We start from the raw sequence: 27,951 nt of genomic DNA on the forward strand, positions 1-27,951 counted from the left end.
TCCATTCCGGAGCCCCGTTCGCATCCAGAGCAGTAAGCAACCTGCGTCAGTGCTTCTGCACATGCATGGGTCATGATTTGGCACTTCTGCGCATGACGTCATTCGACACTTCTACACATGCGTGAACCGCCGAACCCGGAAGTAACCCGTTCCATTACTTCCAGGTTTGGCGCGTCCGTAACCCGTGTTGTACGCAACCCGCAGCATTCGTATCCAGAGGTATGACTGTATCTGACATCTTGTGGACCTCTTTTATCTGACGAGAACAAGTTTTAGCAGACAAGTTTGAAGCAATGCAAGCTGAGAAAACAAAACCATAAACCGGGCAGTGGATTGGGGGGGGGGCGGGGAGAGCAGAAAGCTTGCCCTATATGGCTAATCTGATGTGGAAGCAACAAACCCAACCCCATTAATGGACTGGATACAGACTTCTCCCTTCCTTACCTACCGTCACCCTCCAGGAGGATGTTCCGTAGAGCTAATGTGCGTGATGCAACAATACTTCCTCAAGTTGAAAGCAAAGGGAGAGCAAGAGTACGTGTGAGAATACTGCAAAAAAACCCTTTGTTGTGCGTCCTCAGCCAGGCACAAGTGGGAGAGGCAGAGTGGCTCCTCCACCTGCAAAGGGACGTAGGAAGGGGGCTTGCAAATGGCCCCTCCGTACCGCAGCCTTCCCTTGGCTTGGTAAAAATCCAGGAATCTTTCAGAAAAGTCCAAGAGTCTTAAATTAAAAAAAAATACATTCAGGCTCCTGGGGATTTAAAAGGGTAGCTGAGCGAACGTGAACTTATGCATATGCAAGAAAGAAAGACCAAAAAGAGCAGTTCCCTTTGTTGGAAGATGGTGGCAGATGCCCACTTTGCTACCCAGAAGGATATTAGCTGCCACACAGAGGGCACACCTGGGAAGGAGAGAAGGGCAACCAGACTCTCTCTCCTCGAGTCTTCAAGGCAGATGCTTTGCTGTTGCCGAGGTCCAGCAAGTCCTGGACATCAGAGCAAGGCCTTGAGGATGAAGGACAGCCCAGCTCCACAAGAGAGACCCAACGCCAGGAAAAACGTCATGATGGCTCCCGCCAATTCACTCTCATGTGGTTGCACCTGCCTGGGGGCGGAAACAGAGAAGAAGACAGTTTATAGTCTGGTAGAAAAGGCCATGGGCGTAGCCAAGGGGTGCCGGGAGGGGTATTTGCCCCCCCAATCAAGTAAATAAATAAAAAATAACTAACTGACCAACTGTATCTCAGATAACTTGGTTCTGCCACCCCAACATAAAGCCTGCCCCCCCCCCCAATAACATAAATCCTGGCTACACCCGTGGGAAAGGCCCTTCTTCTTTGCCCAACCCAGAGAGGAAACCAGGGCTGGATTTATGTACAAGGAAGCTACAGTTTACGGCCTCCAATTATGAACGGCCTTTAAATACATTTTTTTAAAAAACTCAATTTCAATTACTTTTCTCTCAAAGAATATCACAAAAGTGTCTTAAGCTTTATGTCCTACGCAGAACACTCACAGTGCACTTTGGGATGCTTCTGCTGTTCAGAGGGTGCTAAAATGTATGGGTCACTGCTACATAGAATCATAGAGCTGGAAGGGACCCCCGAGGGTCATCTAGTCCAACCCCTTGCACCCTTTATAAACTACATTTCCCAGGACTCGTTGGCTATTAAAGTGATATAAGAGAGTGCTTTAAGTGTGTGGTGTAGCCTAAGAGGAGCACAACAAAAATGAGAATAATTTGAGGGCCTGCTGTTCACATCTGGAATTCGGGGAATGCCATTTTTACCCGTTTTTCGAGAATGGCGGTGGCTCAGGTAGCCTTGCATGGAGAAGGTCCCTGGTTCAATCCCCGGCATTGCCAGGTAGGGGTTGGAAAGACTTCCCTTGCCTGAAACCCTGGAGAGCCACTGCTAGTTAGTGCAGACCAGGCACTGCCAACACGGTGCCAATGCAAAATAAACAAAGAGAACTAGAGATCCACTTTTGCAGCCCCCCTGTTCATAATGCTGCTTTTGCATGTTTTAGGAGGGGCAACGACGGCCGTCTTAAACGCCCCTGCCGCTGTGGTGCACCGGATCTCTCCGGCGCCCTCCCGCCCCGTTTCCCAGCGCGGTGGGCGGGTGGGCGCAGCGGCGGGCGGGCAGGCGGGCACAGCGCGATCTCTCTGGCGCCCTCCCGCCCCGTTTCCCAGCGCGGTGGGCGCAGCGCGCAGCGCGGCTCCCACAGGCGCAGCTGCGCGGCGGATCGGCCGGCCAGCGGGCGGGCGCAGCTCGCAGCGCCTTTCTGGCAGGCCGGCGTCATGGTGCCCTGCGCCACCGGGGGTCTACCTAGAGCCGGGCCTGGGCGACGTTACTCAGAGCACACTCACTTTGGTGCCAGGCACATGGTGAGGGAGACGAAGTAGCCATTGGAGAGCGAGAAGACGACCATGAAAAGGACAAACCAGGCATCCTGGCGGAACAGCATGGGCAGGTATTCCCGCTGGGGGACATTGCACAGAAGCAGGAGTGGGACGAGCAGCAGGCGGAGGCCCACCACCGCAGGAAGCAGGCGCAGGTGCTTCTCTGGCTGGGAAGAGCAAAAAGCAGAGTTCTTGGCTTCATTGCCCTATTTCCTAATAAATGTCTAAAGGTCTCGCTTTATGACGTGATGGCTGTGAAACTCCATACCCACCCACCCACCCACCTACCCGAGTTTTCTTTTTCTTTCTTTTTCTTTCTGGATTGTTATGTTAACTTCATAAGAACGTCTTGATCTTTTTTTTATTTTAAAAAAGATGTCTAAGTACCGTATTTTCCCCATGTATAACATGCTCCCGTGAATAAGACACCCCCTATTTTGGGGGGCTCAAATTCTAAAGTTCAGAGAGACAGCTATAATGGTTCAGATTTCTTATAAAAAGGAAGTATAGTCCTGGAAGCTACTTAGACCTTTAGGAAACATTGTTTCAAATAGATGTATGAATCGAGCTTCCTGTTGAAGGAGTAGTCTGCCGATATCCCTCCGATTGTATAGATCTGGTCTTGGTTTCCAAATAATAAAGAAAGTGAAATCATCTTCCAGGTGCTTATATTATAGTGTTCCACCAATGGGCCCATGTACAGTACAGTGGTGCCTCGCTTAACGAATGCCCTGCTTAACGAAATTTCCGCTTAACGAAAGGATTTTTCGAGCGGAGGTTGCCTCGCTAGACGAATTCGTTTTATGAAAAATTCGTCTAGCGAATTGCGGTTTCCCATAGGAATGCATTGAAATTCAATTCTTGCGTTCCTATGGGCAAAAAAAAAAATTCAATGCATTCCTAGGGGATTCGCTAGACGAATTTTTCGTTATAAGAAAAGACCCGTGGAACGAATTAAATTCGTCTAGCGAGGCACCACTGTACTATACTTCCTTTTTATAAGAAATCCGAACCATTGTAGCTGTCTCTCTGAACTTTAGAATTTTCCGCCAACCAAACTTATACCTTTAAGAAGATTGAGAAGCCTGTTCCCCCCGCCCCCTAGAGACACACATATAAGACAATTAGCTTACCTCCAAATTGAAAACGCATAAAAATATTTAGATACACGCTGATCGCCACAAACTCAGGTGAGGAAACATACAACTATTTGGTGCCTTACATTTAATAATTAACAACTTTTATTTAGACTTAAAACATGCATTATTGTTATTTTCAGACACGAGATTTGAAAAACATAGAATTCTACTTCACAAGTCAACACGACCTCATAAATTAGGTAAGGAACCAAATGCTATATAATGCTATGTGATACTATATAACTTAAGCCATGCCAATTGAGAATTTTTATGTAATCTATGTATTATTTGTTATTATTTGATATTTTTTATATTACCAGCTGACGAAGGCGTCCATATCGAAACAGGGCCCTGTTCTGAATTATTTTACTGAATTGACTCGGCATTCCGGCTCTATATAAAACGACCCTTTTGAACACTTGTGGAATCGGACTGACATTTATGGATATTATTAGTTGATAGCACTGTAATGTACTATTATTTCCTAAGTTGTAACACTTTAAAAAACCTTCTTTTCGGTGTATCTACAATTAGAATTCCTGAGCCTGGTGGCTCAAGCCCACAAAAGCTTTCCTTGAAATAAAAATCTTGTAGGTGCCACATGCCTTATCTGCTTTCGTTATGGGAGGTTAACGCTGCTGCCTCTCTGGAATTCATCCAGAGATAGTCATAATAGTCACACTGTTTTTGGACAGCGTGGAGCCAATCCCACTTCAGACACCAAGACTTACCCAGAGGAAATAGGAGGTAGCGCTGCGGCCCAGCCAGTCCATGACGTTGAACAGAAGGAAACAGCAGACAGGAGTGAAGAACTTGCCTGAGGCATAAGAAAAAGACAGAGAAATGGGAGGGAGATGAACGCAACACTAACCTGTAATTATATTTGCTTTAAAACATCTGGTTTTACTTACGTTTTATGTCTACTACTTTTAAAAAGTTTGGTTTTGTTGGGATTTTCCTTACGAATGTTTCATACTGTTTCAGTAAACCGCTTAGAGGGGTTTTGTCGATAAAGTGGTACGCAAATCTTCTTTAAATATACAGTAAATATAAATAAAACTGAAGTTCTCATATGCCAGGTGTGAGCAAAGCCCAGGTGTCCTTGATTCTTCTCTCCACACTTGCCAGCCTCTCCTGCCACATGCCTTTGAGAACCACTGGTCTAGCCCAGGCACCCCCAAACTTCGGCCCTCCAGATGTTTTGGACTACAATTCCCATCATCCCTGACCACTGGTCCTGTTAGCTAGGGATCATGGGAGTTGTAGGCCAAAACATCTGGAGGGCCGCAGTTTGGGGAGGCCTGGTCTAGCCCAATATTGTCTACTCTTGACTGGCAGTGGCTCTCTGGGGACTGAGGCAGAGAAAATTCCTACATGATCCCTTTTTAACTAGATATGTTAGAACCCTTCTGCAAGCAAAGTAAGTGCTTCATCCCTGAGCCTCAGTCATCTTTCTAGGATGGTAAGCAATTGCCTTAGTAGTAGTAGTAGTAGTAGTAGTAGTAGTAATAATTTATTTCTACTCTGCCCGTCTGGCTGGGTTTCCCCAGCCACTCTGGGCGGCTTTCAAAAAAACCCTTAAAAGCAGAATAAAAACTTCCCTAAACAGGGCTGCCTTCTAAAAGTCAGATAGTTGCTAATTTCCTTGACATCTGAAGGGTGGGTGTTCCACAGGGCGAGCACCACTACCAAGAAGGCCTTAGACGTGGTCCGAGTCTTGCTGTCTGTTTTGCAAAGGCAGTGTCTCTCTAGGGCCTCAGACAAGGGTCTCTCCAAGCCCTCTGGCAGTGCCATTGGGGACGTCTGAGCCTGGGGCCTTCTACATGCAAGGCAGCTCTACCGCTGAGCTGTGGGCCTTTCTGTGGGGCTCCAGCTGTCCACTGCCTCTAGCCAGCTAGGACCGGCCCACCTAATCCCTCCACTGCCCCATTAGGTAAAGGTAAAGGGACCCTTGACCATTAGGTCCAGTCACGGACGACTCTGGGGTTGCGGCGCTCATCTCGCATTATTGGCTGAGGGAGCCGGCGTACAGCTTCCAGGTCATGTGGCCAGCATGACTAAGCCCCTTCTGGCAAACCAGAGCAGCGCACGGAAACGCCATTTACCTTCCCACTTGCACTTTGACGTGCTTTCGAACTGCTAGGTTGGCAGGAGCAGGGACCGAACAACGGGAGCTCACCCTGTCCAGGGGATTCGAACCGCCAACCTTCTGATCGGCAAGCCCTAGGCTCAGTGGTTTAACCCACAGTGCCACCTGCGTCATCCCTCCACCGCCCCCATTGGATCCCCCCATTACTCACTCCAGGTTTCGCTCTCTGACGTGCTGGCGACGCTGGCAGTGATGGCGGGAAACACAGACAGAGTGACAGAGAAGACCATGACGATGCAGAGGGCCATCTGCCAAATCTATAACCGGGAGGAAGAGGAAGAGGGAGCAATGTGAGCGAATTGGGTGCTGGCGAAACCAGCACCCTTGCCATTCCATTCTCCCACCCATCCTAGTCTTGAGGTCTCCCATTACTTCACCACTCTGGCCACAGTCCCTACCTTCCTGAGCACGCCTAGGACTGACGGTTTCAGCGGAGGCAGGCCTGCCCCACTGCTCCCGTTCCTAATCTCCGGGAGGCATTCTGAGTCTTCTTGCTCCAGGGAGATGGCAATCCCATTGCTCAAGCTCAGCGGCTCTCCTCCTTGGGAGGCACCCGGCACGGGGCCAAGACCATCCTCTGGGGGCGAGGCAGAAAGAAAAAAGAAAAGAAGAAGACGAAAACTTATTGGACACAGAGTTTTAAAATGCAGGATTATGCCTGGAAAGAGCAGGGCAAAAGGCAAGTGTGGATAAGTGCTCAGTTGGCTTTTAAGATGAGTTGCAGATTATTTAAAAAGCATTCTGCCTCTTTTATGCTGTTATTTTAAAAAATTTCTGTTGTTTTAATTATTACATGTTGCATTTTTAAATACTGAGTGAAGGGTGGGGTTCTGTTTTGGTTTTTTTTGGTAAGCCACCTCAGGAATCCCATTGTTGGGTTGCCATGTACCTTTATTAAATAATAATAATAATAATAATAATAATAATAATAATAATAATAATAATAATGTGCTTTGAGGTTTTTGTTGTTTTAATTATTACATTATTATTACATTTGGAGGTTTTTTTAGTATTGAGTGAGGGGCGTTTTTTATGGCTACCTCAGGAATTCCGTTGTTGGGTTGCCATGTAACTTTAATTAATTAATTATTATTAATAATAATATCATTTGAGCTTTGAGGGGGGCAAAGCTCCACTTGATTATTAAAAAAAACCACTTGATTATACATTATACACCACTTGATTATTAAAAAAAACAAAACAAAACCCTGAAAGCGGTTTACGAAAAGTTAAAACTGTCTAGATGCTAGCCAGGTAGAGGGAGACTTAACTGTACACTTGGGGTGGCCAACGTGTAGCTCTCTAGAGCAGGCTTCCCCAAACTGTGGCCCTCCAGTTGTTTTTGGCCTACAACTCCCATGATCCCTAGCTAGCTGGACCAGTGTCTCAGGGGATGATGGGAACTGGAATCTCAAAACATCTGGAGGGCCGAGTTTGAGGAAACCTGGACTAGAGGTTGCTAGGTTACAACTCCCAACATCCCTAATCCCTGGTCATGCTGGCTGGGGCTGATGGAAGTTGGGAGTCTAACAGCCTCTGGAGGGCCAAATGTTCCCCCCCCACCCTGCCCTACAATCTCCATTATTCAATTGGTTCCACAATTTGGGAAGAACTCTCAAGGGGGGAGCCCGGCGGACCCACTTCTTGGGAGGCTGCTTACCAGGGGAAAGAAGCCCCGCCTTGGTCTCCAGCTCATGGCCTGGCTCTTCCTGGGCTCTCTTGTGCAGGTGGTGGCAAGCAAAATCCTGGAGAGAAAGGAGGGAGCTGTGGTTGCGAATGGCAGGGTGTTACCAGATTCCCCCATCTCCCCTTCCCTCACCTCCGCAAGGGAGGCTATTAAGGCTGAGAACACAATATGAGCCTCCTAAAGGTAAAGGGATCCCTGACCATTAAGTCCAGTCGTGACCGACTCTGGGGTTGCGGCGCTCATCTCGCGTTATTGGCCGAGGGTACAGCTTCCAGGTCATGTGGCCAGCAGGACAAAGCCGCTTCTGGCGAACCAGAGCAGCACACGGAAACGCCGTTTACCTTCCCGCTGGAGCGGTACCTATTTATCTACTTGCACTTTGACGTGCTTTCGAACTGCTAGGTGGGCAGCAGCTGGGACCGAGCAACGGGAGCTCACCCCGTCGCGGGGATTTGAACTGCCGACCTTCTGATCGGCAAGCCCTAGGTAGGCCCTGTGGTTTAGCCCATAGCGCCACCCGCCTCCCAATGAGCCTCCTAGATCAGGCCAAAGGGGGACCCATCTGGTATCCTGTTTTCTCAGTGGCTAAGCAGATTCCCATAGGAAGCCCCCCAAGCAGGACCTCCCCACTTGTGATTCCCAGCAGCTGGTATTCTCAGGCATGCTATACTGCCTCCAACGGGGGGGGGGGGAGAGCAAATTTACAGCGAGTTCATAGGCTTCACTTCCAGACAACCCAGATTTGTTTGCATAAAGTTTGCGGGGAGGTTAGAAAACGCTGGCAATTTATTTACTTCTAATTTGTTTGTGGGGTGGGGGGTAGACAGCATTGCAGTGCAATGCAAAAAGTAGTCAGATTTTTTTGGGGGGGGGGTGAGTTTGTTGCACAGGAGTGCCAAATTGACTTGAATAGTGCAACCTGAATTTGTCAGAATGTGTGAATGAATCCCACTTGAAGATCGCGTCAGTCTGTAAGCGCCCAGAGAGCAGTGAAAATAAGGAGATGTGTGCATGGTGCAGGGGGGGGGGAGATCATAATTGTCCACATTGCTTTAGCCTAGTTGGGTTCTTAAGTGGATTAGACCATGCCAGCGCTCACAAATCTCTTCCTCCCCTCCTCAAACCCAGTGGAAAGAGCTCTCCTTCTTATTTTGCAAAACCAGGGTGCAGGAGAAAGGGCTTCGTCTCACCTTGTGGGGCAGCAAGATATAGCAGATGATGGAGACCAGGGTGCCAACACAGGGGGTGACAAAGTAGCTCAAAGCAGAGGTCTGAGCATCCACGCCACCTGAAAAGCCAGAGAAGGATGAGATGAGGATGGGCAGACTACGGAGAGCGCTTTCTGGGCTACCCTTCTGGATTCCTTCCTCACAACCCTGCTATGCATCTTGGCATAAAAGCAAACAAACAAGCCCACAGTTAAACACACTGTCTTGTCACCTCCGGACCTCTACCAGTCACCAGTCGAGCTTCTGTCATGTCACGGAACGTTCACAAAATGTTTGGGGTGAAGATGTCTCAAGACAGAACGTGGAGAAGGGTGAGGGGGGCAGTTTTGGAAAGAGAAGTGATAACTCAGTATGCAGGAAGAAGGAATTCTCACATAGGAGGAGGTGAGGGACAGGAGAGGGGTTAGTAGGAAGGAAGAATTAAAGGTAGGAGTGCTGGACAAGCCATGAGACTGAGCTCGGGAGTGGGTGGGTAAGGGGTGCCAGTGCCACAGCCACATTGCAGCAGAGCGCACAGAAAAACACAGAGCATTGCTGCATTTCTCCCAGCGATGCAAGGTTGTATTCAAAACACCAACGAATTATAACTTGGTGCACCTCAGAGGTCCTTTCTTCTTGTTCCTGGAAGAGGCAAAGGCCTGGATGAAGAAAGAGGTGGGGGAAAGAGATGAAGAAGTGAGAAGCCTACAGAGAAAGGGGCGGTTGGGGGCAGGGTGGGGACTTCACACTGGGCCTAAGGAATGCATGCGTGCTTTGGGCAGGAATGAACAGGCGAGTGGGCTCAGAAGGGTGAGGTGTACTTAGGAGGAGAAGCATTTAAGCCCCCTTGTGATCCTTGGAAGATAAAAGGTGGGACATAAATGTAATACCGTAAATAAAACATAAGTGGTATTTTGGAGGGCAACAAAGGCGCTCCACATTAATAAGCCAAAGGCAGGCAATCTGATGTTGCTGTTATTAAAATGCCTATCATGAAAGAGGGCCCATCACTTCCTGAGGCAGCCCGCTGCACGGCTGGGTGCCTCTTACTGTTTTCTCCCCCACCCCTGTAGATCAAGTTTGGCAGGTAGAGACGGGGGGATGCCCAGCTGCCAATCACCTGATGCCACAACGACATCAGGTGACCTGCTTTTGGTCCAGTGCAGCGTGTGACTCTATGAAACGCCAACAAATCAGCTGATTATTGGGTTTCAAAGTACCGTCCGAGGCTCCCTGCAAGCAGCAATGATCAGCTGGTCACCAGCGCTTGCACAGAACTGAGGCAGCCACCAGAATGCCTCATGCTGCTCTCAGAAAAGGGCTGACGGTCAGATGAATGTTGATGCTTGCAAACACCCTGAAGCCCTGATGGTCAGCTGTAAACCTGACCCGTCTGTGTCTTTACCTGCCCCACAGGTAGGGGCATATTAAGGCCCACAGACAGGCTGGCTATTCCTCACCTCTGTCTTAATTTTGTTCAGCAGAAATCTGCATCCCTGCGATTTCCACTGACCCTCTGGAGCAACGGAGAACAGGTTGCTGCCATTTCCCACGCAACACCCCTTTCAGATATTTGAAGGTGGTTCTCCTTTCCCCCCTGGCCTCCTCGATCTTCTCTTCTCCATGCAAACGGTCCCCCCTTTCCAGCACTCTCCCAGCAGGCCCTCAGAGGACTTGCTCTCCAGACCACACACTCCTCATCCTCCTCATGATACTCACTGGCCATGGAGAGTAACATAGCGGTGGCTGCGAAGGTCCCAGCCATTCCTTGGCCGCTCAGGAAGACAGTGCTGTAGCTTTGCGGGAAGGATCCCAGCTGCCCAAAGAGGCTGCCTTGCAAGACGGCGCAGAAGGCTGGCGAGGGGAGAGGAGAGAATGAAGGTGGAGTTTTGGGGGTGAGAATGTCAGCAGCCAACATGCTTAGTGACATTTTACTTCTTTATAAGCTCACACACCCAGGACTGGGACTTAGACCATGTTTTTTTTTTGGGGGGGGGGAGACAAGATTCCCCTTTCCCCCAAGCACTAAGAACCACGATCCCTCAGTGGAGATCATTCCTCGCAGCCAGAGGAAGTTGTGCAACTTCCTCCCTCCGTCTCTTGTCCAGCATCTTCAGGAGACAGTTTCTGTCACAGGCTCAAGATCAGGGGTAGGTAACCTTAGGCCTGCGGGCCGGATGCGGCCCAATCACCTTTTCAATCCGGCCCACGGACGGTCCGGGGATCAGTGTGGTTTTACATGAGTAGAATGTGTCCTTTTTTAAAAAATGGATCTCTGGGTTATTTGTGGGGCCTGCCTAGTGTTTTTACATGAGTAGAATGTGTGCTTTTATTTAAAATGCATCTCTGGGTTATTTGTGGGGCATAGGAATTCGTTCATCCCCACAAAAAAAAAATATAGTCCGGCCCACCACATTGTCTGAGGGACGGTGGACCGGCCCACAGCTGAAAAAGGTTGCTGACCCCTGCTCAAGATGCACCTCTTTACCCTGGCCTTCAACACTGGCATTTTTAAATTGTTGTGACCTGTCCTAGGACTGTATGGTAAAGGGCGGGTGAACAGCAGCAACAGCAACTGATACCTTTCTTAGATTGCAGTCCTAGAATGACAGAGTTAGAAGGGGTCTTGTAGGCCATTTAGTCCAGGGGTGGAGAACCTGAGGTCTTGGGGGGAGGGTTTCAAATGCGGCCCTCCAGGTCTCTCTATCTGGCCCTTGGGACTCTCCCCAAGCCACACCCCCTCACTGACCCTGATTTGCACCTCAAGTGTTTTTGCCTGGCCATGATCTCTTGATTGCCTGGATGGAGGATAAAGAGGGGTGTGTGTAGAAAACTAGCCTTAGTAAAATTGACGCTCCTTGGCCCTGTATACCCTAAGGAGTGTCTCCCCCCCCCATAATTCAGCCCAGACACTGGGGTCCAGCTCCGAGGGCCTTCTGGCGGTTCCCTCACTACAAAAGTGAAGTTACAGGGAACCAGGCAGAGGGCCTTCTCGGTAGTGGCGCCCTCACTGTGGAATGGCCTCCCATCAGGTGTCAGAGAGATAAACAATTATACGACTTTCTGTAGACATCTGAAGGCAGCCCTGTATTGGGAAGCTTTTTAATGTCTGATGTTTCGTTGTGTTCTTTTATATTCTGTTAGAAGCTGCCCAGTGTGGCTGGGACATCTCAGTTGGATGGGTGGGGTACAAGTATGGTAATAAATTATCCTCATAATTATGATTATAAAACTGTTCTTGCCATCCTAATCCTCAATCTGCCTTCCTGTAATTAAAGCACATCAGATCCAGTCTGAGCCAGCAAGTCTTTTCCCCTCTTCAGCATGACGGCCTTTCCCCTCAGCCTTTTAAAATTACATCAAAGTTACACTTCTGCTCCACCTTTCATCCCAGAAATTCAGAGCCACAGATCCATGGTTCTCCTCACCCCTGTTTTATCCCCACAACAACCCTGTGGGGCTGTTCAGGCTGAGAGACAGCAGCTGGCCAAAAGTGAGGTTTGAGGCCAAGCATGGATTTGAACCTGGGTCTCCCTGGCCCTAGACTGACTCTCTAACCGCTACACCAGACTGGCTCACGGTCATTCTCTTCTCCAAACTCAAACCCTGGAGGTTACAGATCTGCCGCAGGGCTTGGGAGCAGATGGCAATGGTGTTATTGCTCTGAGAGGGATGGCCAGGCCCCACCCAGGCCATGCAGAACTCACAGTTAATGAACCAGACGCTTGCCATGGTGATGGAGAAGAAACTCTGGGGCGGCATCTCCACCCTGACCAAGACGGCCGTCAGCACAAAGAGGAGCAGGATCCCGATCAGGCTGCTCAGGATTCGCACTTTGTCCGGAATGCTTTGCAGGGATGGAAAGGAGAAAGATGAATGCTTAAAGGTTGCACTGCCTAGAGTCGGAGGGGGCTGAGAAGCTGGGAGATGCGGGGAAGGAAGGGAATTGAACTCACAGCTTCAAATTACAAGAAAGGAGATTCCAACAGTACATCAGGAAGAATTTCCTGACTGTAAGAGCTGTTGGCAGTGGAACAGACTGCCTCTGGAGGTTGTGGACTCTCCTTCACTGTTTTTAAGCATAGGTTGGATGGCCACCTGTCATGGATGCTTTAGCTGAGATTCCTGACCTAGAGTACCCTTGGGGTTCCTTTGAACAATACAATTCTGGGATTCAACACTGATGCCAGGAATTGAACTGGGAACCTCCTGCATGCAAAGCAGAGGCTCTACCACGGAGCTATGACCCTTTGTCTCAGAAGGAAGTAGGTTTCTTGTCCACATGGTCCTGGATAAAGGATTGATTTAAGTAGGAAGTTGACTTATACAGAGTCAGGCTGTTGGTCCTAGCTCAGTAGTGTCTAAACGGACTGGCAGTGGCTCTTCGGCATTTCAGATGGGGGACCCTCCCAGCCCTACCTGGGGATGCCAGGGATCGAACCCAGGACCTGCTGCATGCAAAGCAGATGTTCTACCAGTGAGCGGCGGCCCTCAAAACAAAGCAAGTTTCTGATCTCTCTGCCTCAACTTTCCATATCTCCTATGGAATCAACAGTGGGCCGACCTCACAGGGCTGTTGCAAGCACAATCAAGGCTTTGTTGTGACTAACCCCTTAAAGGTAAAGGTAAAGGGACCCCTGACCATTAGGTCCAGTCGCGGACGACTCTGGGGTTGCGGCACTCATCTCGCTTTATTGGCTGAGGGAGCCAGCATACAGATTCCGGGACATGTGGCCAGCATGACTAAGCCGCTTCTGGCGAACCAGAGCAGCACACGGAAACGCTGTTTACTTTCCTGCCGGAGCAGTATCTTTTTATCTATTTGCACTTTGACATGCTTTCGAACTGCTAGGTTGGCGGGAGCAGGGACCGAGCAATGGGAGCTCACCCCGTCACAGGGATTCAAACCGCCGACCTTCTGATCAGCAAGCCCTAGGCTCTGTGGTTTAACCCACAGCGCCACCCGCGTCCCTCGACTAACCCCTTATAGAGCAGTTTATAGAGATCACTTTGGACACATAGGTGGGGGGTGGAGTCAAACACTGGAAGGGGAAGCAGGCCTGTACATTTCGCTTCACCTCTCGGGTTCTACAAACTCCAGACACTTGTTTTTCCTTCTTTTAACTGAAAGCTGGGAACCCAGAAAGGGAACCTGGGAGAGTGTGAAGACAGAGGTGGGCAACACCCGTCTTGGGCATGGGATCTGGGCGCTGCGCCAGGATGGAGGAGCAGGAAGCAAGCTAGCTCACCATTGGTAGAGGAGGGAGTTGAGAAGGGTGAAGAGGAGCAGAGGCAGCTGGGAAAGAAGAGCCAGCCAGTTGCTGAAATTAAAGTCGTCGCTGCAGTGGCATGAGGGTTCAAGTCCCAGGCCTGTCTGGTTCCCATCTTCCTCCTCACCAGCTGAGCAGTTCCCCACAATGAGCCGAGACTGAAAATACTGAAAAGAAGGTTATACTCTGTGTGAGAGGTGCCTGTGTATTCAACTTCCCAGGAAGAGTGGGGCCGGGACTCAGACTCGCCCTACACCATTGTTATTTATTAGATATTTATATACCCCCTCTCATCGCAAGATCTCAGGGTGGTTCACAGGATAAAAATACAATACACATTGTTGGACCATTAAAGCTCTTCCCCTCTTAACCCACATGCGTGCAGGCTAATTGAGGCATGGTGCAAGGGCACTTTGCACATGCTCCACTGCACCTTGCTTATCCCTGCCATGCTATGCAATCGATGGAAGTTCCAGGGCTGGCTATGGTGAGCTAAGCCTGCAAATCAACCCATTTCCTCAAAGCACCAACCAACAGGAAGCCACGCTGTCATTGCAAACTGCCTCCACCATTGCACACCACTGGCACAATGGGGCTTCCATTTCCTCTCCTCCTGAGCATCCCTAAAGTGGAACTGCAGGGTTGGATAGGCAAAGAACAATGCGTATATTTGTGCAGGTGGTTTTTATAAACAAACAATTTATGGACTGATGCCGGAAAGGGATGGAAAGGCATTGAGAACGAATTCATCCATGTGAAACGGAGACTATCCTTTCCGCTCCTGCTCTCAGGTTAAGTGGCATCCAGGGATGCAGCCTAATTCATCCTGGGCAAACAGCTTTAGAGCGGAGCTGGATTCAGAGTTTCCTCTTATTTTGAAGAATAAGAAATGCAAAGAGTGAGTGTGCAACAAGGGCGAAGATTCCTGGCGTGCAGTCAAGGCAATAATTCATGTTCTGCTAGATGGGCACACGACAGAAGATGAAGCTCACAGAGTTTTCCTGCAAGTTTGCTAGAGAGGTTTTCCCACTCTGCCTGGCTTTTCCCACTCTTACTCTTTCCACCATGCCAGTAACACAAGAACATCTGTTAAACTAGACATAAGTATGTCTTTGTGACTGAATTACCATGTTAAATCTGCCCGGACAAAGCTGCTGTATCTGTTAACCCTTCAACAAGTATTCTGAGTGAGTAAATGTTTGGTTTTTTTGCTTTACCTTTTACAAGACTGTTTGTGTGATTGTTATTTTAAGGGATAGAAAAGGGGGAAATACAAGGGAGAAGACAGTCTGCCTTAAAGAACCTTGGATTACTTAAACTTAAACGGCTAAAACGAGCCTATCCAAGCTTCCCTCTTAATCTGGAAAGGGACGCATTCTGCAGAACTCACAAACATGAAGGAGGAAGGATCATCTCTAAGCATCAATTCATATCCCAACACTGTGCTGGGGCTCAGCCCTGGAAACGTGTAACCCCCCACCCCCCGATGCTGAGAGAAGAAGGTGCCTAAAGCAAAGGACCCACCGGTATGGCCGTGATGAAGAAGTTCCAGGGCAGGAGAGTTCCCAGGCCAAGGAGGAAGAAGATGATCCCTACACAATGGAACCTGGGGGTTTGGAGAGGAGAAGCAGCCATTAAACAGATGCAGCCATGAGCAAATCAGGACACTCGTCCATCTAGCGCAGTACTGCCTGCTCTGGCTGGCAGCCGCTCTCTAGTGTCTCAGCCAGCAAGGGGATCTTCCCCCATCACCAGCTACCTGTTGATCCTGATCCTTCCTAACTGAAGGTGCCCACGATTGCGTAGCAAGCGGTCTTAACCAGGGGTCAGCAACTTTTTTCAGCCATGGGCCGGTCCACCGTCCCTCAGACCTTGTGGGGGGCCGGACTATATTTTGAAAGAATATATGAACAAATTCCTATGCCCCACAAATAACCCAGAGATGCATTTTAAATAAAAGCACACATTCTACTCATGTAAAAACACCAGGCAGGCCCCACAAATAACCCAGAGATGCATTTTGAATAAAAGCACACATTCTACTCATGTAAAAACACACTGATTCCTGAACCATCCACGAGCCGGATTGAGAAGGCAACTGGGCCGGATCCAGCCCCTGGGCCTTAGTTTGCCTACCCATGGCAGAGCCACTGGCAGAGGAAGAGGAATGCGGGGGGAGCGCACCGCCCCCGGCAGCGCGATCCTGGTGCAGTGCCATCGCAGCTGCCCCCCCGCCTGCTCTCCGCCCCGCCCCCCCCCCCCCCGGTGCTGGAGGATGAAGCTCCGCCACTGCATTGAGCTACAATCGTTCTGCTTAAAAAGAGTGATAAAGATTCTAGCCCTCAAGATTCTGAAATCAGGGCTAGATCAGGCTCAGTACTGCCTGCTCTGACTTGCAACAGCTCTCCATGGCCTCAGGCAGCCACCACCTGTCTCTTGATCCCTTTTAACTGGAGATGCTGAGGGTTGAACCTGGGACTTTCTATAAGCAGAGCAAGCATTCTACCACTGCCCTCCCTCTCAAGAAGGAGTTAAAAGCAATTCAGGCCAGGCGGGTGGGTCATAAATACCACAATCCAAGCCGGCCGGTAACATGATCCTGCAATACTTCCCCTCCACGAGAACACTGTGTAACTGTGGTCGCAGTGCTCAGAGTAGGGCTGAGCGGCTGGGCCTAAGCACCCTTTGAGTATCCTGCAAGCACTCAAAGTGACACTAGGTGAGGGAGATCAGGGGAAGTCAAAAGGGTACTTAGGTCCTGCTTTTGGGGTTTCTGGAACAATGCAAGAATCAAAACACAGCTTTCCTTTGAAATCTGCAATCTTCCCAATTTTGCAGCGCAATTCCCCAGCCGTGTGTACAGAAATGCACATGTGCATTAAAGTGCATCTCTAAATATAATGCCCAAATGCATTAGGTTAGGGCAGGCATCCCCAAACTGCGGCCCTCCAGATGCTTTGGCCTACAACTCCCATGATCCCTAGCTAAGAGAACCAGTGGTCAGGGATTATGGGAATTGTAGTCCAAAACATCTGGAGGGCCGAAGTTTGGGGATGCCTGGGTTAGGGGAAACGGCTTTGAAAAAAGTGTCTCTTATTAGGCAAAACTAATAGGCCTACAGAAATACGCCCATGAATTTTCACAAGGGCTTCCCACCACCAACGTGAGGACTGAGGCGGAAATGTGGAGAGCTCAACTCCAGATCGGCAAAATGTTGAAAGGAAACTGATGGTTTCTCCCACCCCTGCCTCCCGAAATTTTGTGCCACAACTCCCATCACTGGGGCCGACTGAAGTTGTAGTCCAAAGTGTGTTGAGCGCCCCAGGTTACCAAAGGCTGGATTTGAAGCAGAGAAAGAGAAAGAGAGCAACAAATTTAATCCAATAAGCCGAAGGCATGTCTACATTACAAGGCCTTGTCTGGTACCGGTTTCTGCCCTCCTCCCCGCCAATCTATTTAGCACCCCATCTTCTTATTCCTCTCCCACCTGGCACACAAGCGGAGCGCAGCGCCAAGAAGAAAGCGTTCCCACCCCCGTGTTCATTTCTGGACAGGAAAATCAGGTTTTGAGGAACCGATTCCTTTGTTTGCTGTTGTTGTTTTTTTTAAAGAAGGGAAGTGGAAGATTTAAGCTGCCAGTGCACTTGTGGCAGCACCGGTAAACTCAACACTTCTTTTTTCTAAAAAAACGTATTTTTTTATTAAAGATTTCTTGGTTTACAAAAGTATGTGCAATGTCTCTTTTTTCAAGTTGCATTTTCTAGAGATCAGCTTCATTTGTTGAGACATTAGTAATAATAATAATAATAATAATAATAATAATAATAATAATTTTATTTATAGCCCTCCCTCCCCAGTCAAAACCGGGTGGGCTCAGGGCGGCTAACACCAATAAAATTACAATAAGACATAAAAGAAAAAAAAAACAGATTAAAATACAATATTAAAATTTAAAATGCAGCCTCAATTTAAGTAGCCCATAAATCAAAACCATGAGGGAGGAAAACACAGGGGTCAGACTGAATCCAACCCAAAGGCCAGGCGGAACAGCTCCGTCTTGCAGGCCCTGCGGAAAGATGACAAATCCCGCAGGGCCCTGGTCTCCTGTGAAAGAGCGTTCCACCAAGTTGGGGCCAATACTGAAAAGGCCCTGGCCCTAGTTGAGTCCAATCTAGCCACCTTATGGCTCAGGATCTCCAGAATATTGTTGTTTGTGGACCTTAAGGTCCTCCGCGGGGCATACCTACATTAGGAAGAAAAGGGGGAAAGAGATGGAGAGGGGAATGGAGAGCGGGGGTGGGGTCGGGTGGCGATGTTTCTATTTTACTTAATGTATGTGTGTGTTTTTGTGTCAGCGTCGCTTATGCGGGTTCTCTTTACTATTCACTTGTGTTCCTTTGGTGGTGAGAGAGGTTGGGGTTGGCCTAGGGCAGGCATGGCCAAACTCGGCCCTCCAGATATTTTGGGACTACAATTCCCTTCATCCCTGACCACTGGTCCTGTTAGCTAGGGATGATGGGAGCTGTAGTCCCAAAACATCTGGAGGGTCAAGGTGGGCCATGCCTGGCCTAGGGTATGGTTGTTTGTGATTGGCTGTGGTGAACTTTGCTGTCATGTGTGAGTGGTGTGTGTGTGTGTGTGTTTGAATCAGGTTAGCCATATTGATTCGTAGGCTTTTGGTGGATTCTTGTTGTTGTATTGTTGGGCTGTGTATGTGATAAAGGGGAGCCATACCGGGGTGGAGGCATCTTCTTCCATTTGTCCCCCACGTCAGTTTCAGTATATTGGTTAGTTTTTCTAATAAGGCTGTTTCCCATACCATTTGGTACCATTGGTCCATGCTTACTCCTGACAGGTCTCTCCGGTGTCTGGCTATGATGTTTCTGGCTGCTGAGTATCCCGTAACTCAACTCCTGCAACTTGACTAATCCAGGTGTGAAACATTCCATTCCCTCCTCAAACACATACCTGAGTATGCAGAGAAGAAAAGGAAAACCCAAGAGGGCAAACCTAGGCAGGTGCATTTTGTAACTAAATATAACTGGGGAGGTGAGGCTTATATAACTGGTCCAATTTGGAGTTAACGAAAAACGCGTTAGGTGCAGAGCAGAAATAACGGGCTGCATCCAAACTAACTAACTCATAATTATTTTTATTGTTTTATTATTCATATGCCACCCACCTGACTGGGTGGCTCTCAACAAAATATTAAAAACACAATTTCGTTATACAGTACTCAAAGTATAGCCATTGAAATGAATGGACCTAAGTCAGTCATGCCCACTGATTGCAATGAAGGGTCCCTCTAGATGTCGCTTTTATTGTGCATTCATGATGGTATCGGGGCAGTGAGACACAATCCCACTTTTCAGTACTGTTTGCACCTGCCAGCACTGGCCAGAGCAGGGCCAGCTCTACGGTCAGGCTGGGTGGCGCAGGGCGCCACGGCGCCGGCCCGCTGGGGGGGGCACCACGCAGTCGCACCTGTCCACCCGCCGGCTGCTCCGCCGCGCAGCAAGCTCGCCCGCCGGCCGCGCAGCAGCGCCCTCGGCTACCGCGCTGCGTGCTGAGCCCGCCCGCCCGCCACGCTGGAAAACGGGGCGGCGGGGGGCGGCGATCCGTCGCACCACGGTGCCAGGGCACCAAAGGTGCTTAAGACGGCCCTGGGCCAGAGTCAGGAAGGATGGGATTTAAAGCCCAGAGATATTAGGAGGGCTCAGGTCCCCCCAATCCTGAACGAATACAATGAATCTGAGATGCATTCCACCACAATCTGCCCAGTGGCATGGGTGGGGAAGGGTGGAACGGGACCAAAGGGGTGGGGGAATGAAAATCTTGCAAGTGGTGTCTGGAAACACAGTCTCAGTTAGGAACGGTTGAGGGAGTTGGGTAGGTTTAGCTTGGAGAAGAGGAGACTGAGAGCTGATACAATGACAAGCGAGGGGATTCCAATTAAACATTAGGAAGAAATTTCTGATGGTAAGAGCTGCTTGACAGCGGAAAGTGGTGGCCTCTCCTTCATTGATGGTTTTTAAGCAGAGGTTCGATGGCCACCTGTCGGGGATTCTTTAGCTGTGATTCCTGCATTGTGGGGGGTTGGACTAGATGACCCTTGGGTGGACCTTCCAACCAGTGACAGATTTACATATAAACTAAACAAGCTATAGCTTAGGGCCCCACAAAAATTTAAAGGGGGAAAAAACCCTGGATGTACATTTCCAAAATATAAGATAAAAAACATATTTTGATATGTGCAAATGGCTTTAGATATCTATTAGGTCCATAAATTACCATATAGCATACATATTCAACACAAAAAACAGTGACAATTTGTTGTTGACAAAGGACAGCTGGACATATAAAGGGCCCCATTACTTTCAGTAGCTTAGGGCCTCATCAAACCTAAATTCTATGATTCTAAGGTTCATTGCAGTTCTGCAAACGTGGGCAAATTTATTATTATTTATTGCATTTATATCCCACCTTTTTTCTCCAAGGAGTCCAAGGTCATGTACATTGTTCTCCTCCCCACAACAACCCTGTGAGGTAGGTTAGGCTGAGAGGAAGTGACTGACCCAGAGTCACCCAGTGAGCTTCGTGGCCAAGTGGGGATTTGAACCCTGGTTTCTCAGGTCCTAGTCAGACACTCAGGTGTTTTTTTTAACCACCTTTGTACCCTACAAATCCCCTAAGAAGCTCATGAGACCATCCCATTTTATCCTCCCCATAAGCCATGTTGGGCCAAAGGAAAGCTTCACGGATTTTGAACCCAGAGCTCTCCCCACTCCGGCCCATCACACTCGACTACACCCCACAGGCTCAGGGGCAACCTCTGCTTGAGAAGGGATTCTGTTTAACTCAACAAGAAATAAATAAACCCCCTCTAACATGAAAAATAGTAACTCGTCTATGAGGGGGTGTCACGTTCGGGAATCTTGTTTATGTTACAAAATCCCTACCCAAAACGTTCAGGAAGCAATGTGCACTTGCTCAAAGGCACCCCAGGTATTATTCTCACATTCAGTCTCAGCAAATGGTTCTGAGGGTTAAGATGCTTATGATCCCGGCTCTTTTCGAAGTATATTTCCCCCAAGTCAGATCTCACGGGGCTTTGATACTTACGAGTCCTTGGGGGTCACCTGAGAAGCCATCGGGAACCAGTTACCCCCCCTAAGCTGGAGGCTGGAACAGTGGCAGGAGTCTGGCCCCTGTCAAAGCACAGCTGCACCTGAAAGGGAAATGAAAAAAAAAAGTAGTAACAGAAGGGAAAACTCTGCCTCCATCCACAAAGGGCGAAAAAGCTAATAAACTCAATTATGCCCATCTCAAGCGTTAGGGGGGTTCTGAGAACTCCAGCTTTCAAAGAGGGGATTTGAAAAAGCAATGAAAGGCAAGAACACTGCAGATCTATGCAAAAAAAGCACAAAAAGCACCCCAAGGGTCGACAGGACCCTGCCTCACCCCGTAAGAGAACCAGTCCCCGGGAACTTCTGAGATGCCTGCTTCCCAGCTCTCGTGACATGTGTGAATCAGATGCAACTGCTCACTGCTGCAGTGTTAGGGAGTCTTTTCCAGCCCAGTGGCGACATGCCAGCAGTTGGCAGGGCCAGAGGCAAGAATGTGCAAAGCAACAAATGCGAATTTTACCCTTTTGCGCACACCCCTCTCTGTCCTCCTTCCAGGCAAAGGAGAGGCATTGTCAGAGTTCAAGGACATTTTGCAGACAAGCAAACACAGCGGAGGCCAATGAGGGGCATGGTCTGGGGGGGGGAGTTTGAAAGACCCAATGGGGGAGGCTGGAGGGTCACATTTGGCCCTTGGGCCTGAGATCCCCCACTAATGAGAGAAAGGCACTCTTTTCTGTTGCTACTTCCTGTACTCTGTCTTGATCATGTAACTGTCGAGTTGGAAGGTGTCCTAGACCAGCCCCCTGCAATGCAGGAATATGCAGCTGTCCCACATTAAGGATCGAATCGGCAACCTTAGCGTTATCAGCACTACTCTCTAACCCACTGAGCTATGGCTCTAAGGCTGAGTCAGATGAAGGCCTACAACCGTTATCCCGCCCACGCCTTCAGCAACTCAAATGGAGGCCCAAGAGTGTCCTCAAGTCACAAAACAGAAGGGAGAGGCAGGGTCTTACTCTTGCACATGCTCAGAGGCACTCTCCTCTTCGTTACTGCTTCACACTCTGCAGGGATGGACCTGTGCAGCCAGACACAAAGTATTCAAAGTTCGACAAAGGAGGAAAGACAACTGACCCACAGCACTGAATCGGTCCTAGTTCAAGCCCAAACAGGCATCCTGGGAAATTGCATAGGCCTTTGCTTTGGGGCTTGTCTTATGTTCCAAGGCCCCAGGTCTGTTCTGAATACCAGGATAAGCCCTGCACAATGTGTAGCAATGACAAAGGCGAGAGTGTCTCTGAGAATGTGCAGAGTTAGACCCTGCCCCTCCTCAGTGCCTGGGCTTGCGGGGCATAGAATTTAACCACTAGTGTGGAAGAAGTGAGTAAAATGGAAGGGAATAGGTTATTACAGCATTTGCCAAGGTGGTGTTTTCCAGACCTAATGGACTACAACACCCACCAGACCCAGCCAGCAAAAGTGTGGTGGCTGGGGCTGATGGGAGTTGTAGTCCAAAACATCTGGAAGGCACCCAGGTTAGGGAAAGCTGGGTTATTATTATATCTAGTGCCGGACACTTGTGATTGTAATTATTTGCATGCTAGTTTTAGCTGGTTTTCTCCTGATTTTAAAACAACTTAAATAGATACATTACAGACATATTTCTACAGCACTTTAGGGGTCATTTTGGCCAAAAACCTATGTATACATTTTAACTTGCTTTTTTTAAAAAAAGCACCAACAAGCAATCCAGTACAAAACAGAATAATCTGGTTCATCCTTCCAAATCTTCAAGCCTCAAATAGGCGGCAAAGAGTTAACGTAAATTCCTGGTTATTTTGCAACAAGAAAAACAAGGAAGTAAACAGAATAAGCATAACCTCTTAAATCCAGGTGCCCAGACTGGAATTCACCCTGGGAAAAGGTATCAAGGGAATTATTGTTTTTACACACAGACACACGCAGAGCCGTACTCACATTGCTATCAGAACCTCCAAAGACTTCAGCCGACTGCTCAGGTAAGGTCTGTTAGTCACCACATAATACACTTCGAACAACATTTGGGATTTCCCAATCAGGAATTTGCAAAGGCCTGGTCAAAGGCCATGGGAGGTTTTCACCCTTGCAAATGCTTTTGTTGACAATAGCCTCTGGTTACCCTCCTCCTCTCAAATTCCACCCCCTCTGCAGTTTTCTTTTTAATTAACTGTTCCTTTATCTTTCACAGATAATACAAGGCAAGGAACAAAGGAAACAAATAATATTCCCCCCTCCCTCTGGAACAGTTTCAAAAATATGTCCAGCAAGAAAGAAAAAAGTTAATTCCACCGTATATCAAGCACCAAATAAATGTATCTGTCAATAATTGCCCACGGGCCACGGGAGGTCTAAATTTGTGCTTTTTTTTTTTGGTTACAGCATATGCAATAAAATGAAGCCATTTTTGTCTGCCTTTTTGTTTTTGTTTTCTACAAGTTATTCCCCTTTTCAGGTTTAGCATCTGTTGGCATTGGGAAGTTAAAGCACCAGGAAGTCGAACAGAATACATGAGCCCAGCTGAAGTACGGTAACACTCTTTCCCTTGCACATAATCATACCAGGACTCTGAATTGGGGAAAATAAGAAAGCTACATTTATTGCAGGAAATAAGTTCTTGAAAGGAAAGATCCTAGTTCTATCTAACCAAGGGGGAGATGCAAAGAGTCAGCCAGGCTTGATCTAGGTCAGGTATCTCCCTATAGTTTTTGGCTGAGATGAGGTTTGAATTCCCTATTATCTTGTGAGTGACAACCGCAGGCATGCCTTGGCCCTTGGGTTGTGGTTGCTTAGATGAGAATGCTGCCCTCCTATGCCTTGGGTAGCTTTAAGAGTACAGTATTCCCCAAATTCTTGGAGGACAGCGATATCAATGGGCACGAGCCACAATGGCTATGTTCTACCAACACTGGGCAGTATGCCTCTGAATGGCCATTGCTGGCCATGCTGAGCAAAAGAAGTCCTGCTTGCAGGCTTCCTGGAGGGATCTGACTGGCCACTGTGGAAAACAGGGTGCTGGACTAGATGGAGGTGTGCACTAACCCAGCAGTAGCCAGGCTCTTCTTATGAACTGGCTCATAGTTCAGGGCTCAAAAGACCATTATAACACGAGAAGAGCCTGCTGGCCCATCTAGTCCAGCATCCTGTTCTCACAGGGGTCAGCCAGGTGCTTCTGGGCAACCTGCAAGCAGGATTCGTGCACAAGAGCGCTCTCCCCTCCTGTGTTTTCCGGTGCCTGGGATTCCACCGAATAACCTCTGGTGGCCCAGGGAGAAAGTTTGGAAGGGTCAGTTTTGAAAAACGGGTTCAACGCATGGCAATCTTCCCTCTCCCATCCTAGGTGTGTAGGAAAGATACAGGCAGCGATAGGAAGGTGCTCTGCGCAAGTTCAGGGGCACAGCTGCCCCTTGCTAGTCACTCAGTGGTAGAACATCTGCCTTGCATGCAGACTGCCCCAGGTTCAATCCCCAGGCATCTCCAGGCTGGGCTAGGTATGTCCACCACCTGAAACCTTGGAGAGCTGCTGCCAGTCAGTGTAAACAGTACAGAGCTACACAGACCACGATAATGTCCTGTGTACTTATTTGCCCTAAAACTGCACCCTGATGTTGAAAATGTCCCGACACCCTGTCTCTGACTGATCTCTCGAGAAAGACATTTTTGTTTAAAAAAAAGAGGCTGGGCTCGAGTCCCTGCACATGTTTTGGCCTCCCCCCTCCCCAGGCCCTCGAAATCCTCTTCTTAAGCAACCCTCCTCCTCTTCCAGAGGCCCTACCTTGAGCTCGGACGGGTCATATTCCTATGTAATCCAGAGTCACTTCGCTTCGGATCATGGGAGCATGCTCGGGCATCCTTCTTCCCGTTCCTCCCCAGCCGCGCGCTGCACCCCGCCCCCCAACCTCTTCGCGGCGCTCGGGGCCGGCCACTGCGGGCCGGGCGCTGCAAGGGGCGCCAAGGCTCACCTGCCTCTGCGGAGCTCCAGCCCCCGAGGGTGGCGGTCCTTGCCGCCGCTACTGGTGCTGCCCGGTCTCGCTTCCATGAGGCTGGAGATGCCGGCGACACAGACGAGCCTCTCTGCCGTCGTCGCCCTTGGAGGGTCAGGGAGGAGCCGGCCTTGGAGTCTGCGTACAGGAGCGCGCCTGGGAAAGAGGCCGCCTCTCCCCACCCCTCTCTCCGTTTGTCTGTCCTCCAACACCCTGAGAATGGCCAGCGGAGCCAACCGGCAGGGAGAGACCAAGGGGGAGAAATGGGGGGATGCGGCGGCCGACGGAGCAAAGTGGATCTCTGGGGGAAATGGGCCTTCCAGTTGTCACCAGCAGGGCCGGCGCTAGCATTAGGCCAACCCGGCAGCTGCCTATCTAGGGCGCAGCGCTGAATATTGAGGGGCGCTGTTTTTACACAGGCTCGCTTTTATTGCATCTTATCAGCTCCATCTGGTACGCAGGCTGAGACCCTACCTGCCTGTAGACTTTCTCGCCAGAGTGGTGCATGCTCTGGTTATCTCTCGCTTGGACTACTGCAATGCGCTCTACGTGGGGCTACCTTTGAAGGTGACCTGGAAACTACAATTAATCCAGAATGCGGCAGCTAGACTGGTGACTGGGAGCGGCCGCCGAGCATAGCTGCCAAGTTATCCCTTTTTTAAAGGGATTTTCCCTTATGCTGAATAGGCTTCCTCGCGAGAAAAGGGAAAACTTGGCAGCTATGCCGCCGAGACCACATAACACCGGTCCTGAAAGACCTGCATTGACTCCTAGTACGTTTCCGAGCACAATTCAAAGTGTTGGTGCTGACCTTTAAAGCCCTAAACGGCCTCGGTCCAGTATACCTGAAGGAGCGTCTCCACCTCCATCATTCTGCCCGGACAGGTCCAGCGCCGAGGGCCTTCTGGCGGTTCCCTCGCTGCAAGAAGCCAAGTTACAGGCAACCAGGCAGAGGGCCTTCTCGGTAGTGGCACCCGCCCTGTGGAACACCCTCCCACCAGATGTCAAAAAGAAAAAAAACTACGTACCAGACTTTTAGAGGACATCTGAAGGCAGTCCTGTTTAGGGAAGCTTTTAATCTTTAAGAAATTAGTGTATTTTAATATTTCTGTTGGAAGCCGCCCAGAGTGGCTGGGGAAACCCAGCCAGATGGGGTGGGGGTATAAATAAATTATTATTGTTATTATTGTTATTATTATTATTATTGTTGTTGTTGTTGTTGTTGTTGTTGTTATTATCTGTTCCAGGCAATATTTTACTTTTATTTCAGATCTTCAATGCTGTTTCTCAAAGCTCAGAGAATCAGCACTTTACTTGACGGAATGGGTGGCAAACTGAAAAAGAAGACTATGAATCAAAAATGAAGATACCATATGTCCTTTTCCTTGTTTATTTGTTTGTTTTGCGACATGAGAAAAGCTTTAATAAAAAGCTAATTTAAAAAATGGCAAAGTAAAAAAGGCACACAAAGTAAAATCTGGATTGGCCCAAAATTGAAACTTTTAAGAAATTTAAATGTTGACATCGCAATTCACAAGTTGAATCAGAATGATTTGCATGCCAAAGCATGGTCTTTGGTCGTTGAGATTGGAATTGGCGTCATACAAGTCCACGCGGATGTCCTCTGGTGGCCATGTTCCAAAATAGCTAAAGGTTCTGGGCAGCCCTCCATGGAGTGCATTACAGCAGTCTAACGTTACTAGAAATTTCCCGTAGGAAATCTAAATGGAACTTCCATGTCCAGCAGCACTCTTCCCTTAAAAGCCTGTGGAGACAGACGATGGACAGAGCGCTGTTGCCTCCACACCTTGTTTCTGGGCTTCTCATTGGCATCTGTGGCTAACTGAATGTGAGATCTCTGCGGGCTTTTACAGCTGATCCTACCAGGGCCAGCTCAATACATTTTGGCACCTGAGGTGGACACACCCAAATTGCACACACACCCTCCCTGCCATGGAAGAAGGGGTGAAGGAAGTTCTACATCAGGAACAAAGGGGTGGGTACATCAGGATCTGCTGCCCTTGTGAATCCTGCCACCTGAGGCAATCACCTCAATTTGCCTCATGGGTGGGCCGGCCCTGGATACTGCAAGCCTACTTTCTTACGGAGAACAGGCCGGAAATCCTGTTCAACTCCTTCCCCACTCCTCACCCCATGGTGAGTCTTTTACATCACAATGTAATATTATTAGTATGCTCATAGGAGTGTTTGCATCTGAGCCCCTCATTGCACTGACCCCTGCCCTGGCCTTTCCGCTGCTGAGCTCTTGGTTGCTACTTACCATTTCCACAATTCCTGGAGTGGGGGGCACTCTATGACGGTGAACACACTATGCATTTAAACCTACCCTGCTCCAAGAATCCTGGGAACCATAGTTTGCTAAGGGCGCTGGGAAGTGAGGGGTGAACTACAGTTCCCAGGATTCTTTGAGGACTCACAGGGGCAGAGAATTGCTGTTGTGCTGCTGAGGTCTTGCTTTCAGGTTTCCCCGCTAGGGTGTCTGGTTGGCGTTGGCCACTGCGAGAGCAGTCAGGCTCTTCTCGGCTTATTCACTTGTTCTCCCTCAGGCTAGACATGCCCTGCTCTTTTAACCAATCTTTATAGGGCTTGGTTCCCAGAACCACCCACGCCATCCTGGTCCCCTCTGGGCATGCCACCAGTGCAGCCAGTGCAGAGTACAAGGAGGCAGGTGGCCTCTGCCCTGAGGATCTTACAATCAGAAAGTCTGGCGCAGAGGAAGGAACAGAGGAAGGAGAAGGAAATGGAGCAGGGTTAAGCATGGAAAGAGTCTGCAGTTGTTTCAGTTGGAGGTAGCCAGGCTTAGCTCCAGGTTTGGCTACTGCAGGAGAACGGAACTTATGCAATTATGAAACAAGTTGCACAATTTAAAACAAGCTGAAAGGAGGTTATTTGCACACTTACTTTTCAGTCACCTCTGGAAGGCAAAGC

The 27,951-nt window shown here is 49.0% G+C and overlaps 1 protein-coding gene across 6 annotated transcripts; it reads right to left on the reverse strand.

Moving 5' to 3' along the window:
* Positions 1 to 237: 237 nt before the first annotated feature.
* SLC29A2 (solute carrier family 29 member 2) lies at positions 238 to 27,946 on the reverse strand. 6 transcript variants are annotated; one of them, XM_035099046.2, is made up of 14 exons: positions 24,982 to 25,000; positions 22,000 to 22,061; positions 20,979 to 21,084; positions 15,381 to 15,462; positions 13,836 to 14,023; positions 12,294 to 12,433; positions 10,306 to 10,440; positions 8,569 to 8,666; positions 7,352 to 7,436; positions 6,090 to 6,268; positions 5,843 to 5,948; positions 4,274 to 4,359; positions 2,371 to 2,570; positions 238 to 1,104 (listed from the first exon to the last, which is right to left on the reverse strand). In XM_035099046.2, the coding sequence occupies exons 3-14, from the start codon at positions 21,005 to 21,007 to the stop codon at positions 993 to 995; spliced, it is 1,440 nt and encodes a 479-aa protein (XP_034954937.2). In that variant the 5' UTR covers positions 21,008 to 21,084; positions 22,000 to 22,061; positions 24,982 to 25,000; the 3' UTR covers positions 238 to 992. The 6 variants fall into 6 exon arrangements, with proteins under 6 accessions (XP_034954937.2, XP_034954936.2, XP_034954939.2 ...); XM_035099045.2 differs by lacking the exon at positions 24,982 to 25,000 and adding an exon at positions 22,961 to 24,682; XM_035099048.2 differs by lacking the exons at positions 22,000 to 22,061; positions 24,982 to 25,000 and adding an exon at positions 27,925 to 27,946.
* Between the last annotated feature and the right edge of the window lie 5 nt (positions 27,947 to 27,951).

The sequence above is a fragment of the Zootoca vivipara genome, chromosome 17, assembly GCF_963506605.1.
Source record: "Zootoca vivipara chromosome 17, rZooViv1.1, whole genome shotgun sequence".
Classification (NCBI taxonomy): domain Eukaryota; kingdom Metazoa; phylum Chordata; class Lepidosauria; order Squamata; family Lacertidae; genus Zootoca; species Zootoca vivipara.